This window comes from Merops nubicus, unplaced genomic scaffold (genome assembly GCF_000691845.1).
Source record: "Merops nubicus isolate BGI_N331 unplaced genomic scaffold, ASM69184v1 scaffold10200, whole genome shotgun sequence".
NCBI lineage: Eukaryota > Metazoa > Chordata > Aves > Coraciiformes > Meropidae > Merops > Merops nubicus.
The window spans coordinates 105,275-121,248 of record NW_008582190.1 but is presented as its reverse complement, the minus strand read 5'-3'; the positions used below and the strand labels follow the sequence as shown (position 1 = coordinate 121,248).

The following is a 15,974-nucleotide window of genomic DNA, read 5'->3' as shown; positions in this document are numbered from 1 at the left end:
GGCCTCCGTCCTGGAAGCGCCGCCGGGCGGAGCGGAGCAGCCCAGAGCGAAGCGGCCCCTCCGTGTCCCGAACCGCTGCCGCCTCCCGCCCGCTTCGGTGTCGAATCCTCCCCACCGCCCCGCCCGGGCCTCGCTGGCTCCTTGGGCAAAGCCCAGTTCCAAGAAGCGCTGGTTTGAGCGATCCCTCCCCCGCCCCCTTTACGAGTTGAGGGAAACCCTCTAGGGCAATGCGGATCCGTTTGTGGAAGGAAGGGTGGGATGTGAGCTCATAGTAGCAGTCTTTTTGCTGGGATTTCTTTTTCTTGTTGAGCAAGTTGATGATGGAGCTGAATCATGCCATACACTGATGAATCATGGATATACTGACGTGTGTGGTTACTCGTCAGGTGAGGACACAAGTTAGTGAGTTCATTTGTCACAGGGAGTCTGCCACTCTAAAATTACTCTTTTATTTTGTAGATGCTGAAAAGCTACAAGAAAAAAATTTGTGCCACTTAAAAAAAGTCATTTTTTTGGGGTTTGTTTTTAAGTGTTCTATGTCTCTTTTCTGTTTTTAATTCAAGAATTTCAACATTTTAGCATGATAGGGAAGCTGACTTTCTGTTGCTATCCAGAGCATGAGAAATGCAAGATAATACAGAATAGTAAAGTGACTGACACCTCATTTTCCCATGAATAATTACTATACTACTAGCAGAAGAATGTTAATTTAAAACATCTCCTTTCTAAAGTCAACATCCAGTTTTCTCATTGCTGCAAATGAACAGTACAAGCAACTTTTTTCTGCTGTATCTTTGTCATTTACGATGCCTTATAAGGGGAGCCCCCTTACCAAGTTGACAGTTTCTGCTTGTTTTTGCTTGATGTCCTATATTGTTTTGGGCTTTGCCTGGTTGTTAGTGTTGACTTGTTAATACTGGTTTTTACTGCAGTTCTAAACCTGAAGTCAACAGGAAGAAAAAGTGACAATGTCTTCTGATGTGTCAGAATATACTATTGGGGGAGTGAAGATCATCTTCCCTTGCAAGGCTTACCCTTCACAGCTTGCTATGATGAACGCTGTAAGTAGAATCTCTATTAACAGTTTTAACCATGTTGAAACATTTTTTTCCTTTGTGGAACAAATGGTTTGGTTGCCTGACACGTTTTCAATGTTTTGTAAGACTAAGGGAAACAAGCTAGTCCCATCAGGTAGTGCTGTTAGCAGGTAAGTGTTTCACAGCCCCTGTAAGTTACCCCTGAGCACTGCTAAGGAGGCACGTTCCTCTGGAGAGGAATACAGCCAAGGCTTGTTGACCTGTTGTTATTAAAGGTGACTGGGGGGTGGTTTTGGCTTTATTTTCCTTTTTTTTACAAGGGAGCAGGGATCCTGATCTACTTATAGAAGCTGCAGCTTCACTAAAGTCATCCTCTTTTTTTTAATGCTAATTCTGGGTTTGTTCTTATTATTCTTAAAGATTGTGAAGGGCTTAAATAACAGGCAGCACTGTTTGCTGGAGAGCCCTACAGGAAGTGGCAAGAGCTTGGCGTTGCTGTGTTCTGCGTTATCGTGGCAGCAGTCTCTGTATGGTAAGTTGCACAGTGCCTGTTTGCCCAGGCTGTGTTGCCAAAATGTATTCTAATGAATTGCTGTTGTTCATCAGCCTTTAAACATTTAGCTTCAGGAATCCAACCAGGCCTTTGTCCACTATTATGCATTTTGCCTTATTGGCAATATAAACCAGTCATGGCCAGTAATACTAAGCTGGATTCAGCTATCTGTTATCATAAAGGGATTAATATGGCTGCTGGAGCTTTGAAAGAAAGCGCTTGTGGATTGTAGCTATGCAGGGTGACTTGAAAAAGAGCAATATTTTTCATTTTGGCACGTTGTTACAGTTCTTTGCACTGCAGCTCTTCAGAGGGTGATGGTGCCTGGTTCAGCCTGCGTAGAGACACAGTAACTGGTACCTAAACAAAAGCTTTTGTCTTAACTGTTTGGAAAGTCTAGTTCTCATGTATAGGCTTGAGTAGTTTTTACTGGAAGACGAATGGCTGTGTCCTTTAGAGAAGCCAGTGCCTTCATCCTCGTGTGAAAAGGAAGAGAGAAAGCTGGAGACCTCAGCGCCGTGTCGCTGCGCCTGCCACTCCCAGTCGAGGAGCAACGAGGCTGCAGCGAGTGGGAGTCATGGTGCCTCTTGTTCCTTTAATAATCATGAAACAGGAAGTTCTGTGAAACCTGGAAGCCCACGAACAAGCACAGGTAACTTCATACTAAAAACTGTTCTGGAAGTGAAACGTGTAGCCAGTGATTTCAATTTGTTTTACTTTTAAATTGAGGGCTTTTATTTCTGTCATAATAACAGAGTACTATGTGATTCTGCCCTGCATGCAACGCTGTATGGAAATGATTAATGAACCTGGAAATGTCTAATCCTGTTTCCTACATCATGTGTATTTATAGTAAACTATTTTTAAAATATTGGCCTCATTTAATGCATTCCTAGTAGTGGATGTACTTCTTATTTTGTTCTATTTTTCATTACAGAGCGTAAGGAAAACGAAACGTTGGCTTCGAAACTGTCTGCCAAAAAAAAGTCATCTCTGTGTGACAAAGACAGCGACGATTTTCAGGTAGACAGGAAAAGGATTCGTCCTTTGGAAACTGAGCAGCAGGTGAGCAAAGGTTATTGGCAGTAACGTAATCCAAGTGTGGCTCAATAAAGCTGTCAAATGCCAGTCAACATGTCAGAGAAGGGCATGGAGAACAGTTGAGTCATGTCACAATCATGGCATAGACTGACAGGTTTTTGTTCATTTTTATTGTTACCTCTTACAAAAGAGTCCATTGTTACACTAAGTTGTCCATAATGCCACGTCCTAAATTACATCTTGTGTATTTAAACACCTAATATCCCCAAAATATATTTATCCCTGGGTGATCTGTAGCATTAAGGCAAAGTATGAGATTATAGAGTTGGAAGTGCTCTTGCAAATATGTATTATTAATACAAATAATATGTGACTGTGTTAGAGTTCTGCTTTATGCCCTGTCAGATGTTGTCATCTCTGGCCTGCTATGTGGAGTGCAATATTTCTGTCACGTTTTTATCTCTGTCAGTTTTGGTGTCACCTGCCTTGGTCTCTGTACACAGGTGTGCACTGTGAATAGCTTTTCTATGGCTTTGGAGTTTTGCTCAGATGACTACTTTTGTTTAAGTTTTTAGATCAATCTGGCTTGAATTCATTTCTTGGTTTAGGTATAGAAGTTATCTGCTTATATCTATAGAGTATTATGATTTCTACCAGTTTTCTAACAGTAAAACTAGATAAAAGCTCAGCAATGACTACAGATTTTTTTTGTTGTTGTTACAGAATTTTAGAATTAAAACTTTATAGCTTTTCCCAGATGACTTCTGCATGGCTTAGATTTGATTAAACTGTTAACAAATATTACTGGTGTGGTGTTAGTGGAGCAGACTCCATGGAAAACAGTTGCAGTGGAGTCACTGCTTGCCAGTGTGAGCACATGCTTCTGTCCAGTGCTTCTCAACACAGAACTTTTTTCCCCAGCAGGTCAGAAAACGTCATTGTTTTGCAAAAGGAGTGCAGCTGGTTGATGCTTTAGAAGTTTATCATCAGAGAAAAAATGGAGAGCTGATTGTTCACTCTGAAAAAAGTGTGAAAACCACTACTTTTTCTCCCAAAATGGTAAGCAATATAGTAACATAGCATTTCCATCAGGACTGTTAGTTCAAGAGCAATTAAAAAAAACTATTAACTGGAAAGAGATGATGCATGAAATGCAGCTTGTTGGTATAGTCTCAGAAAACTATACCTCTGGCTGCATTACAACTGAATCTAAAGGTTCCCAAGTATGTAAGTTGCTTTAAAGCAATACGGTGTCACTAGCAAGAACTGTGGTGGCTTTTACTGCTCGTGGTGCTCTCTAGCCAATTTGGTTTGTAAAGTGTAAGCTATTTCTGTGAAAGTTGTTCTTCTAACTGGTGGGTTGAACCCTTTTACCCTGTGGCTCCCTGACAGCACAGAACCTGACCCAGCAATTCAGCCTTTCAATATGTGACAGGAAATGTACAGCACATATAACTCTGCTATAAACTGGGGTATAACACACAGATTTATGAGGTTAGGGAAGAACTTGGAACTAGGACCATGGAAATTAAGTGACATCAGAGTTTGTAGATTTTGTTCAACTTGCCATTGATTGTTTTGTGGCATATGTAGTAAACAAAAGACAGTGTTTAGTGTTAACATGTGTGCCTTTGAGTCCTTAAAAAAGTAGTATGGAAAAAGCTGTAGTTGATCATTAGAATATATTATAACAACAAATGAGAAATTAATATTGCACATGATTAAGAGGAAAAATCCCATGTGTTATGGTGATAGATTTACAATTTGGGTTTTTTTTTGTTTGTTTCTGTTTGAAATTGCCACTTTCCATAGCAGAAGTATCACATAAGAACCTGAGATGCAAATATGCAGCTGTTTCTGCAGCTTTCTGCTTGGCATTTTCTGTATTTCTTGGTGTCTGAATGTTATTAATTTTACATAGAAGTTTGTTGAAGCAAAACCAGTAGAATAAGAAATCTGAGGCAGCAGAGAGATGAATTTCAAATGCCAGATTAGGTTAGTGATGGATGTAGTTCCCCTGGATGCTTATCAAAGGCAGATAGTGACAGAATAATTCTTGTCAATATTAAATTATAGGAGCATGTCATGGAATCTTGTAACTGTCTAAGACAAACATAAGAAAGGAATGAGATCTGACTTTCATTTCTTTCTTCACTACAGAAATATCCTTTCTTCTTTCAAAAAGAAAGACCATTCTCCCTTTCCAATATACTCTCTTTTAATGTTGTTTTGTGGTAATACCCATCTGTGGGTAACTTAGCTTCTAAGTAGTACAGGGGGATTTCTGCATGTTTCAACATTTCAACACTTGGTTTCAACAAGTGTTTCAGTTTTCTTTCCACCTCTTCCAACAGCACTTGGCTCTTTGTATGTCCTAAATTAGCTTCTGTCTTAATCAGTGTACTTTCTAACTTCAAGAGCAGTTTTCCAGTATCCTATGCCTGTGTAAACACAAAAGGAGCCAAAAGCTTTGGTATGACTTCAAAACATTGGGAGCTAAATCTTTTCTTGACAAAAGTGAATCTGTGCTCTAGGTCATTTGATGGGAAGTCATTTTTATTGGTTTTGGAAAGCTCCACAGATTTCTGACTAGGATTTGAAAGGCTTTGTGCTACTGAACTTCACTTGATAGTTTGAAATACAAAGGCCAGCAGAGTGTGCTGTTGATTTTCAAATAAAAAGACTTCTTTTTACTACTTTGATTGTAAAATTGGTTTTGGTACATTCGTGTGGGTATCTCAAAAACTTGATTTACTACTTCTACAAATTTCATGTAGTGAAGAAAACAGAGGACTTTTAGTATGCATCAACTAACTATTAAATAGTAAAATACTGAACCATAATCTGAATTTTCTAAGAAAAGTCTTCATTTTGGTAACAATAGCTGAGCTGTAAGTGTGTGTTATCATGTGCTGTCTGTGGGGCTGGTTTTGCAGATAGACAGTGCAGTATACAGCTGAGAATTTAAATGCTGTACTCTACTGCTTCTTTAGAAAGAAGTAACCTTAGAAGAAATAAGTGTTTATTTCTGTCAAAGTTTCTTTTTCAGAATGAAAGGAGTGTGTTTATTTCTTTGTTAAAAGTTTCTTTTTAAGAGTGAAAGAAGGTATTATTCTCCTGCAGTGAACTTTTACTTTAGCAGACTGAGAACCTGTCTGGTATCAAGAAACAGTTGCAGAAAGCAAGGCCTTTTTTGTCATTATTTATGCCCAGCACTGCTGTGTGAGAAGACCACCTGTAAATCCAGTGGGTGAGGAGTTTCTGCCTAAGGTGACTGCTTGTGCTTAGCTGCTTTCAGTCCAGAGCCTGGGAATCTGTTTGTCCTTCTGCTCTTAATTTTTGCAAGAGAGGGCAATTCTAGTGAGAGTTCAGATGAGAAATTATTCCCCTAAGGTAGTCTCTTGATTACTTCTGTCAGAGCATACAGTCTGAGAAACTGGGGCAGCTGGGTTAAGGAATCCCCATTTATACTAGGTAAAAAAAGTAAACAGTAAATGGAGAGTAGTGTAACAAACACTTGGGGTATCAAAAAACAACTGTGAAAAGAATCTGTCTTAATGTGCTAGCCCATTGCAGTTTAACATATTGCTTACAACCTTCACAATGGAGTTTGAGTGACTTCTGTTACACATTCCAGGAGACTGGCAGCCTGTTACAATCAGGGTCTGGACTCCAGAATAGGCTAATTTACCACGATGGGATGAAGAAAGTTGTGGATTTGTATTACATGCTCTCACCTGACACCGTATCTGATCCTTTTCTTGCTGATTGACATTTTGAATGAGCTCTTTGAAGCAAGTTCCAGCTTAATTAAAACGTTTGCTTGGTTAGCAGTGATCTGTGAAAGCCTGTGATAAATATTGAACTGGGTTCACCTGCTGGTTACTGTGAGAGGATAAACAGCTGCTTTGTGTGCTTGAATGAAGAGGCTGCAGCAGCAGCAGAATACTGGGCTTTTGAGAGCTCATAAAGGAATAGCTGAAAAGCTCTGGTAATGTCACTGCTGATATCTTCCTAGATTGTGCTTGTGTGATATTTCACACAAGAGGTATTCACGGCCCTATCATTCGGGTGGCTTTGTAACTGGGAAATGTAGATGCAGATATGAAGAACTCCTCTTACCTCTTTGTGTTTCAAAGATCATAGCCTTGGTGTTTGTTTAGCTCGATTTTACACGTAGGACAGGTTGGTGGACTTGATCATGCCTTTTTTCATCGGGCTTCCTGTGGTTTTGCCAGATAAATATTGATGTGATAGGCTGTTTTATCTACCCTTGACAGAAGTAAAAACAAGCTGGATTAGCCTAAGGTCCATATAGTCTGGTACCTGATCTCTAGGAGCATCTGTTACTGGATGTTTCTGATTAAATACTGCACAAAGTAGAGGAGCATTTTTTTTTTCCCCCCTTCTCTCAAATGAAAATCTCTATCCCAGATTCTCTTCCTTTTTGCTGGTGCAGTGGGAGATTAACACCACGTTAGATTTTGCTGTGTGATGCAGTAAATGCTTTTTATAGAAATATAGAATTAAAATAGTTTGTTTATAATAAAATTTAAAAATGGCTGAACTGTTTTCTACAGGATAACAAAGAATTCAAGTGCAAATTGACACAGGTGAATAATGTGCAAATAACATGAAGAGCTCAACTTTTAAACTATAATATAACCTTTTTAAAAAAAAATTTCTCTTCATTATAAAGGACCTTCTAAAAAGATTTTATTTATGTATTTTGCTAATGGTGCCTGTGGCTTTCAGAAACGTTATGACTACTACAGGCAGTTTTATATTTTTAAGTTTACGACTTTCTCAATGTTGATTTTTTTTTTTAAAAAACATTTTTCATAGTTCAAGGTAATGCTTTAAAACTGGAATAGTGGCTAAATTGCTTCTCAAAGCCAGTATTATACCAATTTCAAACCTTTTAAGAAAGACTTTTAAGGCCACCTGTGAAATACTGTAATTTGTAAGCTTTACCCATAAGAACACTTTTAATCCTTTCCATAAAAACGATATATATATGGGTTTTTTAAAACCCACCATAGAAAAGCCTTCTGTTCATGTTTATGTATATATTTATTTCAACTGCATTTCCCTGTTAGAGCGACGTCTGCAAAACAGCTGCCTGGTTGGTCCTAATATTTTTCTGTTTCTTTTATTTGGTAATCTAAACGTGAGTCTTAGCATTAGCAGTGAAATATTAGTGGTACAGCATCATCTTGGAATTTTGCATATCCTTTTTACTTCTGAAAACACAATCTGACTCGAATTAAATTGAGGAGTTAAACATGTTCCTAAAGGCCGTGGACAGTAAGTGCTTCAGTGATATTAATTGATAGCATGATAATGTGGTTTTCATTATTTCAAAGAGAGGAATAGAATATAGACGGTGGAAATATCAAGATACCATTTGCATTGGAGTGTTCTGTGTGAGCTGAGCATGGCCACGTATGTAACATATACCATATGTCAGCTGTTTCCTGCTTCACTGGTGACAAGAGCCCCATTCATAACTCTTCTTTTTATCCTTTCAGTGAATAAGTAATTATTCAATATTGAGGGCAGGATATTTGGAACGGGCTATTTAATGTGGCAGCACACCGTAATGAAATCTGCTGTTACTGGCAACCTGAGAGGGGAAGGTAACAATTCCAGCATGCCTGTAACTCTAGCTGCTTTGAGGGCCTGTTTATTTGGCACATCAGTGCACCTTTTATCCCAGTGAGTGACAGCTCCAGAAGGGTTACATTCACATGCCTTCTATCATGTATTGTAATATTTAATGGTGGACAAGGCTGAGTGGGACTCGGGGTAACACGAACTTGCTTCTCCCCGGAGTGGAGGCGCAGAGGCAGCCTGAGCCCCAGAGCTGGTGTAACACACGGCCTGACTGTCTGGTTATGAGGGATAATCTTACTGATTACAATTAAAAGCCAAGGGAGGAGTGTTCAAGTGGGCAGCTACATGTCGTTACTTGCACTATCACCAGAAAACCAAATACAAACTCTTTTACACTACAAGAATCTGTTATTTTTTATGGGAGGTGTCTGTGGACACGGATACTTGTGAGTTGTTTTCTGTGTGTCTTGTCACACCAGTTATTACAATTTCATGAGAGTTGTTCCAGTATTCTGTATGTGCTTCTCATGAAGAAAAAAATGGGCTTTTAAAAAAAATTTTACAGGATTAGGTTCTGCTTAGAATTATTCCCTATGTGTCTTTTGTTCTTATAGTTACTAGATGGCCTGTCACATAGTGGCATGGCAAACGTGTTTCTAATGGAGAGTATGTGACATAGCCTGTTCTAGCTGCAAACAGCTTTCATGAAGCTGTCTGGATTTCTTCTGCTTGTTTTAAGGAGAAACATTCTCATTCGATTTGGGTGTCAGGTGCAACCTGTTTTTCACTGAAGGTGCTGGACATTTTTTGTTCTGTAACAGGAGTATCCTCATGCTGAGGATTAGATGTGAGAAGTTTACTTGCATTATTCACACGTATAAATACTCCACTGGTACAACAATTCTTTCTATGACTGGATTATGATAAAGTTGTATCCAGTGATTGCTAGAAGCTTTTTCATGTGTCCAGGCATGAGGACATGATGGCATACTTTAACATTTTTGAACCTTTTGCAGTTCGTTGGGTGATTTAACAGCCTGTCCTGAACTGTCCTAGAGGGTATTTTCTAAATAAGCAGATTTACCATGTTAACTTAGTGGGATTTTGTGAATTTTTTGTTGTTGTTGTTTTTGTCTTTGGTTGCAGTCTCCCAGCCTTTGCACTGAGTGTTCCTGTTCTTCTGCAAAGCAAACTGGTAAAGACACCAGTAACGCAAAGAAGAAAGAAAATGGAGATGAGTCCTTTGTTCCCAAAATATTTTTTGGAACACGAACACACAAGCAGATATCCCAGATAACCAGAGAGCTGAAGAGAACAGTGTATTCCAGTGTCCCTATGACCATCCTTTCTAGCCGGGATTACACCTGTGTTCATCCAGTGGTGTCCAGCAGTGGTACTAACAGGAACGAACTGTGTGTAGAGTTGCTGGAAGGAAAACATGTGAGTAATGTTTCAGAAAATGAGCATTCATTTAAACATGTTAAAATGGAACACAGTTGAACAGTTGGAATGAGTAACATTTTTTATTTTTTTATGCATTGCTCCTTAAATGCCTTGTGATAATTTAGTTTAAATATTAATTGTTAGAAAAGGTTGATACATAGTATCAATACAAAAAAAAATTACCATAGGAATAATATTTATGACTTCTAGGTTAACATTCTTAGTAAGACTCAAATTGTCTTTTGCTTTTGTAGATGAAGAAGAAAGTGTCCTTCACTGCCTGTTTTAGGAACATGGATTTGCCTCTTTTCTTTCTGACCTGATGTGGTTTTTATTATTCTCTGATGTAAAAAGTAGCCGTTAGAAATGTTCCCAGGAGATAAAGCTAAACGCATGTAACAGCTTGGAGTGTTTAAGCTTACTTGATTTTTGCTGTATTTTTTAACCACTACCTCTCTGTGCTTATTTGCATTCAGGGTAAGTCCTGTCTTTACTACCATGGTGTTCATAAACTCAGTGAGCACCACGCTCTACAGTCTGCACATGGGATGTATCAGGCTTGGGATATTGAAGACCTGGTGAGCCTGGGGAAGAAGCTTCGTGCCTGTGCCTATTTTGCAGCCAGAGAACTCATGGTGGGCGCAGATATCGTGTTTTGCCCTTACAATTACCTCCTGGACCCCCAGATACGGGAGAGTGTAAGTGCTTGTAGGGAAGACTGCAGTAACTGAGGTTCTGAGAAGTTAAAAACTGAAATATGGTTTATATCAAAAATATTATCTACGAAATAACTCCTGGGTTAAATTTCTTTTTCCCTCTCTCTTTTTTTCCTTTATTTTCGTCAAAGTAACATGGTGGGCGCAGATATCGTGTTTTGCCCTTACAATTACCTCCTGGACCCCCAGATACGGGAGAGCGTAAGTGTGCTTGCAGGGAAGACTGCAGTAACTGAGGTTCATGAGAAGTTAAAAACTGAAATATGACTTATATCAAAAATATTATCTACAAAATAACTTCTGGGTTAAATTTCTTTTTTCCTCTCCTTTTTTTTTTCCTTTATTTTCCTCAAAGTAAGCATTTCTGTATTCCAAGTAATGCTTCCACTGGTCTCATACTGGAGCTGACCAGTCACATGGTTTTTTCAATCACTACAGCAGAAACTCTTGCAAACTTTACAACTGTTTGGTTTATGGAAGATGTAGTAGCTTCAGTTTATATTAATCCAGGCTGAAATAAGGTGGTTTTTTTTCCCCACATGGTTATTTTCTAAGTTACAGAAATTGGATCAAAACACTGAAAACTCTGTTGCTTGCACCACAATGCAGAACATGCACTTTTTTTTAACAGGGTCCTGTTAGTTGTTGTTTCTTGTGAGTGGCTTTCACTCTGGTTTACTATGTAATTGTTTTATTTTTTAGATGGAAATTAACCTAAAAGGCCAAGTGGTGATTTTAGATGAAGCCCATAACGTTGAGGACTGTGCTCGGGAGTCAGTGAGCTATGGTGTCACAGAAAATCAGCTCAGAGCTGCTCGGGAGGAGCTGGACTTCATGGTCAGTAACAACATCAGACAGAAGGATCACGAGGCCCTGCTGGCTGTGTGCTGCTCCTTGACTAAGTAAGATGACTCTTTTTTAAAACACCATGATAGCAATTAGTATTTGTTAAAATCACACATTTATTTCTTTTGCCGAGCCAATTTACTGGTTACTATGTTGCATGAGATGAAATGCAACAGATGTATATTTGAAACTATGCATGTTGCCTGATATTTCTTCATTTAAGGAATGCAGAGGGGTTTTGATAGATTTAAAAAAAAAAATACTCATCTTTCTCAAAGGAAAGCATTGAAATTCTGTTTTGAAAATTGTGTTGTGCTCTTAAAAGATGTGCTGATCTCTATGGGGTTTGCTGTCCTAGGTTATGAAGTTCTGTAGGAAAATTTTACCCCAGATAAGTAATTCTTGCCTTTCCACATGCTTCTGTTTGCTTATTTGACAACTAGTAATAGCAGTAATTTGTCAAAGCATTAATCAGTTCTCATTTATAAATGCTTTCAGGGCCTTCACAGGCAGTGTGCACAACAAGTGGAATCTGTTTGGAATCTATTTGGAACAGATTCTGTATAGTGGAGAGAAGAATTATGAGTCATGTTTTTTTTTTTTGTTGTTTGTTTTTTTTTTCCTGTGAAACAACTCAAACTTGAGCAGAGAGAAGAGTCTGAAACATTTGGGTGCATGCAAATTCTTAGGAGAGACATTTTGAGGTCTTTAGAGAATTCAGGTAGCAAACTCTTTGCACCAAGTATGCACTAATCTCTTTGAATTTTGGGTTATTCTTGGGCAAAAGAGTGGTTTTGAAAAAAAGAGCTAACCAGTAAGGCAGAAAAAAGCTGAAAAGTTACAAAACATTCTTCTCTTCCTCTATGGGTACAAGGGCAGAAAGAAGCAGAGAGAAGACAGCATGAGCTAAAGAGAAGGTCAGCCCCAGAAACTAAGGAGACAGAATTGTAAGGGGGTGATCTGAGCAGAAGTTGAGAATGATTAGAGGGGATGGAACAGAAGCAAATGAACTTGGGGCAAAAGCTTGGGAAGGAGGGAAAGAAACAAGGGGTCAAGGGCAAAAGTATTTTGCATGGAGTGAGAACATGAGAAAGTTGAAACAATGTCAGAAGTCAGTCCCCACTAGAGAATTTGGAATTCATCTCTGTAGCACTTCATTTTTGAACCCGTCTTTTGAGGGATCCCTGCACTGAAAGAGTTCAGAAAAGCCCTGCTACTGAATCCTTGACCAGCAAAATCAGCTGAAAGAAAGTGAATAACGATACAAGTGGCTTTGAAGTGAACTGAGCTCTGATTCAGTGCATGTCAAATCATCATTTGTTGCATTAGTAGTTGATGAAATAGATTTTGGAGAGCACTACAGCAAACAGTTCACCATTTTCCCTGTCCCTTCTGTATTGTGTGAGTTAAGGTGTCACAGACAAGTGACTTTTTATTTTTTTGCAGAAGCTAATTCTCCTACCTTGGATATTTCAAATGTTAAATTATAGTAAAAGATGAGAACAGCATGGCTGGAGATGGGATTGCCTCAAGCTTTTTAACCTTATCAGAAAAACTAAGGTTGATTGTCTTGGCAAATCTGCCAACAGCATGAAAAGCAGTTGTTGGAAAGCAGGAGACTGGGTGTAATGGTTGGTAACTGGTAAAAGGCTGTTGCATAGTAACATGGCTTTGCCAGATGCATTGGTAATTAGAAAACTCTTATTTCAGTTATAAAGATCCTGGACTCTCATTCCAGAAAGCACTTGTGCATGGGCTTAGTGCCACAGAGGTGCTAAAAGGACCTTTCTGAGGAATTGGAATATATACTGATAGAGGTACACTGGCCAGCTTCTCTGAGATGCAGGTTTACCAGGAAAAATTACTGTGTTCAGTGGAGTCAGCTTTATCAACAATGGGATTTTCTGGGAGGGAGGGAGAAAATATACTTGCTTGAATTGAAGGCATGTTTGTAACGTTCATTAAATCATTTCCAGAAAATATTGCATATGCCAATTTTCATTTCAAAACCATAGATACCTTTCTGGGAATCAAACTCATTTTATTTATGCTTACTGCTTTACTCTAAAAATAAATTAACAGGTATTTTAAGTAAATGCTTTAAGTTCAAATTTAATTGGATGGAATTAATTCTAGAATTTGCTTTTCTTGTGATACTTCAGTACTAGGGAAGGTCATTGTGGTAAGTTTGTATCTGCTTTTCTAGCATGACCATTCCAAAAGTGAGTGGTGATGTTGGAAGGTCAGAACAGGGAAACAGAAGTTTCATATTTGCTGAAATGTTTTGTCCACTGTAAACCTGTTTAATTTCTGGTAGAGTGTCCTTTTCCTAATCTTAGTGTCAGGTCTTTTTGATGTTACATTTGGGGAAATGGGGCAGAGTACTACACTGGTGAGGTGCTGCCTGTGTTAATGATCATCATTCCTTAATAAGATAATGCAAGTTACAGCCAAAGAAACTATTCTTATGGTAGTAATTATAGGGGTTTTTTTGCATTTAACCTGTCAAAAGGCAAAGGGATTTTTTTAATTGTCCATTGATCAGGTTATTTGCAGCAAAGGGAGAGGAAACCTGGGAGTGAGATGATTGCTAAGCCTCGCTGTGTTAGGGGTAACGATCAGCCCATTTCACAGATCAATATTTTGGATGGTTGTAGGAATGACAGCTGTCTTCCTGATGCCTCCTGCTGGTTGATGGAACAGACAGCTTCAGCATTTCCTGGGCAGGAGGAGGCCTGCCTGCTCGGCTGGACCCAAGGTCTTGTCACACTGCAGGGATGATGGAGGAATCATTCAGTTAGAGGAGATTTTAGCTCTGCCACAAATGAGTTGGTCTGCATGCTTAGATCAAGCTTTCAGAAAGTCCTGTCACATTTTGCCTTGTCAGTATAATTATAATTCTGCTTAATTGTCAGATTGCAGCCAAGTTATTAATTACTCCATAGGTAGGTTAAAACACACTTTTTTTATAGCACTACCTTTCCTTGCTGTGTATCAGTATTTAAAGTATTCATTTCCTGCCTCAAGATTTGTTTTTAACAGGAAAGCCTGCAGTTGACAGGGAAGATAAAACAACTTGCATTGGTCAGAGAAATAATAAGAGACTTTAAAAGGACAGCAGAAATCTTTCTGAAATGAGACTGACATAAGAAAATATCTTTTAATCCTTTTTTCTTTATCATAGAGATATGATGATAAAATATAAATGTATAGAGGAAATTTTTTCTCTCACTTCAATATGCTGGATCAAGAGCAGTTCTGTAGAATTTTGTTCAACAGTGAAAAACTGGTGAAGGAAGAAGCAGAATCTCTCTACTTAAATGTAGTGTAATAGTTATCAACATCATACCAGGCAATTTTTGATGCTAGGTTTGTACCTGGAAAGTATCTCTAAATAATTAAAAAAAGAATGATGAAATTATTTCTTGTTTTTCTCTTTTTACAGCTGGCTAAAGGACAGCTCTAGTCAACTAGTAGAAAGAGGGTATGAAACTTCCTGTAAAGTTTGGAGTGGAAAAGAAATGCTGCCTATTTTACACAAGATGGGAATAACTGGTATTACTTTTCCCATTTTACAGGTAATATTGTATGCTATGTAAATGAGTACCAGAGTGCATAATAGTGATGTGAAACATTTGAAAGTGTACAGAAGTTAAATGTTAACAGATCTTTTAATTTACTGCAATCTCTCTCAAAATGATACCTGATGAAAACCAGGAGTAATCCACTGGGGCTATTGGAGTATGTGGAGAATCAATGTTTTAAAGGCTATAATTGATCATGTACAATTGTTTAAATAGAACTTTTGAGTCAGTGAGAGTTTTGTCTGTTCTATCTGCACTTTTATTGATTGCTGAAATGTATTTACCCTATTTTGGGGTTTATCTGTCCTTTCTATGTAAGTCAAATGTGTTAAAAGCATTGTTACTTTTCCCATTCTGTCTCCAGTCTGACTTTGTAGGTATTTTAAGTGAACTTTGAGAAAAGTGTGCTGACAGTCTTGTATTTGTATTAGTTTTGTTTTTGATAAGATTGTTGTTAATGTGCAATTTGTTTGCCTCTTATAGAAACATTTTGCTGCTGTCCTGGAAAAAGAAGAAAAAATATCAGTGTTTGGTAAAGAGGAACTTATTGAGATACCAATTGTGAGCCCTGCCACTCAGATGGTGCTGAAAGGGTTATTTATGGTTCTTTTATTTCTCTTTAAAGATAATAGCAGGTCAGTGCTAATACATATCCTGAGCTGTGTGGTGGTGAATGCAGCTGGTTTGCCAGACTGCCTCTGTCATTTGTGAACACCTCTGTTATGGTGTGGGGCTTCTGAGCAAAACTGACGTTTCCAAAAGCTTTGGAAAATCTATTTGTGTGGAAAGAATTTCAATACTCACAGATTATCCTTTTTTGTTCATAAATTAAAAGAAATTTATTTGAAGGTTAGGTGTAAACTTTCTTGATGTGTTGTCAAGTTAAGCCTGCATAGGTTTTGTTCTTCTACACAGCACTTATCATTTGACTGTCTTGGTATCTTGACTGCTAATGCCAGCAGTTACTAAAAATGTCTGATTTAAACCTTATTTTTAAATACTAACTTTTTTGAAGTTTTCCTATTTACTCAGAAAGTATAAAATTATTTTTTATACTTAAATTATAAATGCATTGTAGCAACGCTGTCTTTGCTTTGTATGAGCTTAATGCTCACAGTTTGTTTAACTGTAGTTTCTT

General features: G+C 38.2%; 1 protein-coding gene across 1 annotated transcript in view; it reads left to right on the top strand.

The window, feature by feature from the left end:
* Nucleotides 1-968: 968 nt before the first annotated feature.
* BRIP1 (BRCA1 interacting protein C-terminal helicase 1) overlaps nucleotides 969-15,974 on the top strand; it is a 58,320-nt gene continuing 43,314 nt past the window's right edge. Inside the window, exons 1-10 of the mRNA XM_008936950.1 lie at nucleotides 969-1,061; nucleotides 1,458-1,569; nucleotides 2,048-2,242; nucleotides 2,528-2,655; nucleotides 3,556-3,690; nucleotides 9,394-9,687; nucleotides 10,167-10,388; nucleotides 11,109-11,308; nucleotides 14,698-14,830; nucleotides 15,320-15,471. Coding sequence (XP_008935198.1) covers nucleotides 969-1,061; nucleotides 1,458-1,569; nucleotides 2,048-2,242; nucleotides 2,528-2,655; nucleotides 3,556-3,690; nucleotides 9,394-9,687; nucleotides 10,167-10,388; nucleotides 11,109-11,308; nucleotides 14,698-14,830; nucleotides 15,320-15,471 — 1,664 coding nt within the window. The remainder of the gene's footprint in view (nucleotides 1,062-1,457; nucleotides 1,570-2,047; nucleotides 2,243-2,527; nucleotides 2,656-3,555; nucleotides 3,691-9,393; nucleotides 9,688-10,166; nucleotides 10,389-11,108; nucleotides 11,309-14,697; nucleotides 14,831-15,319; nucleotides 15,472-15,974) is intronic.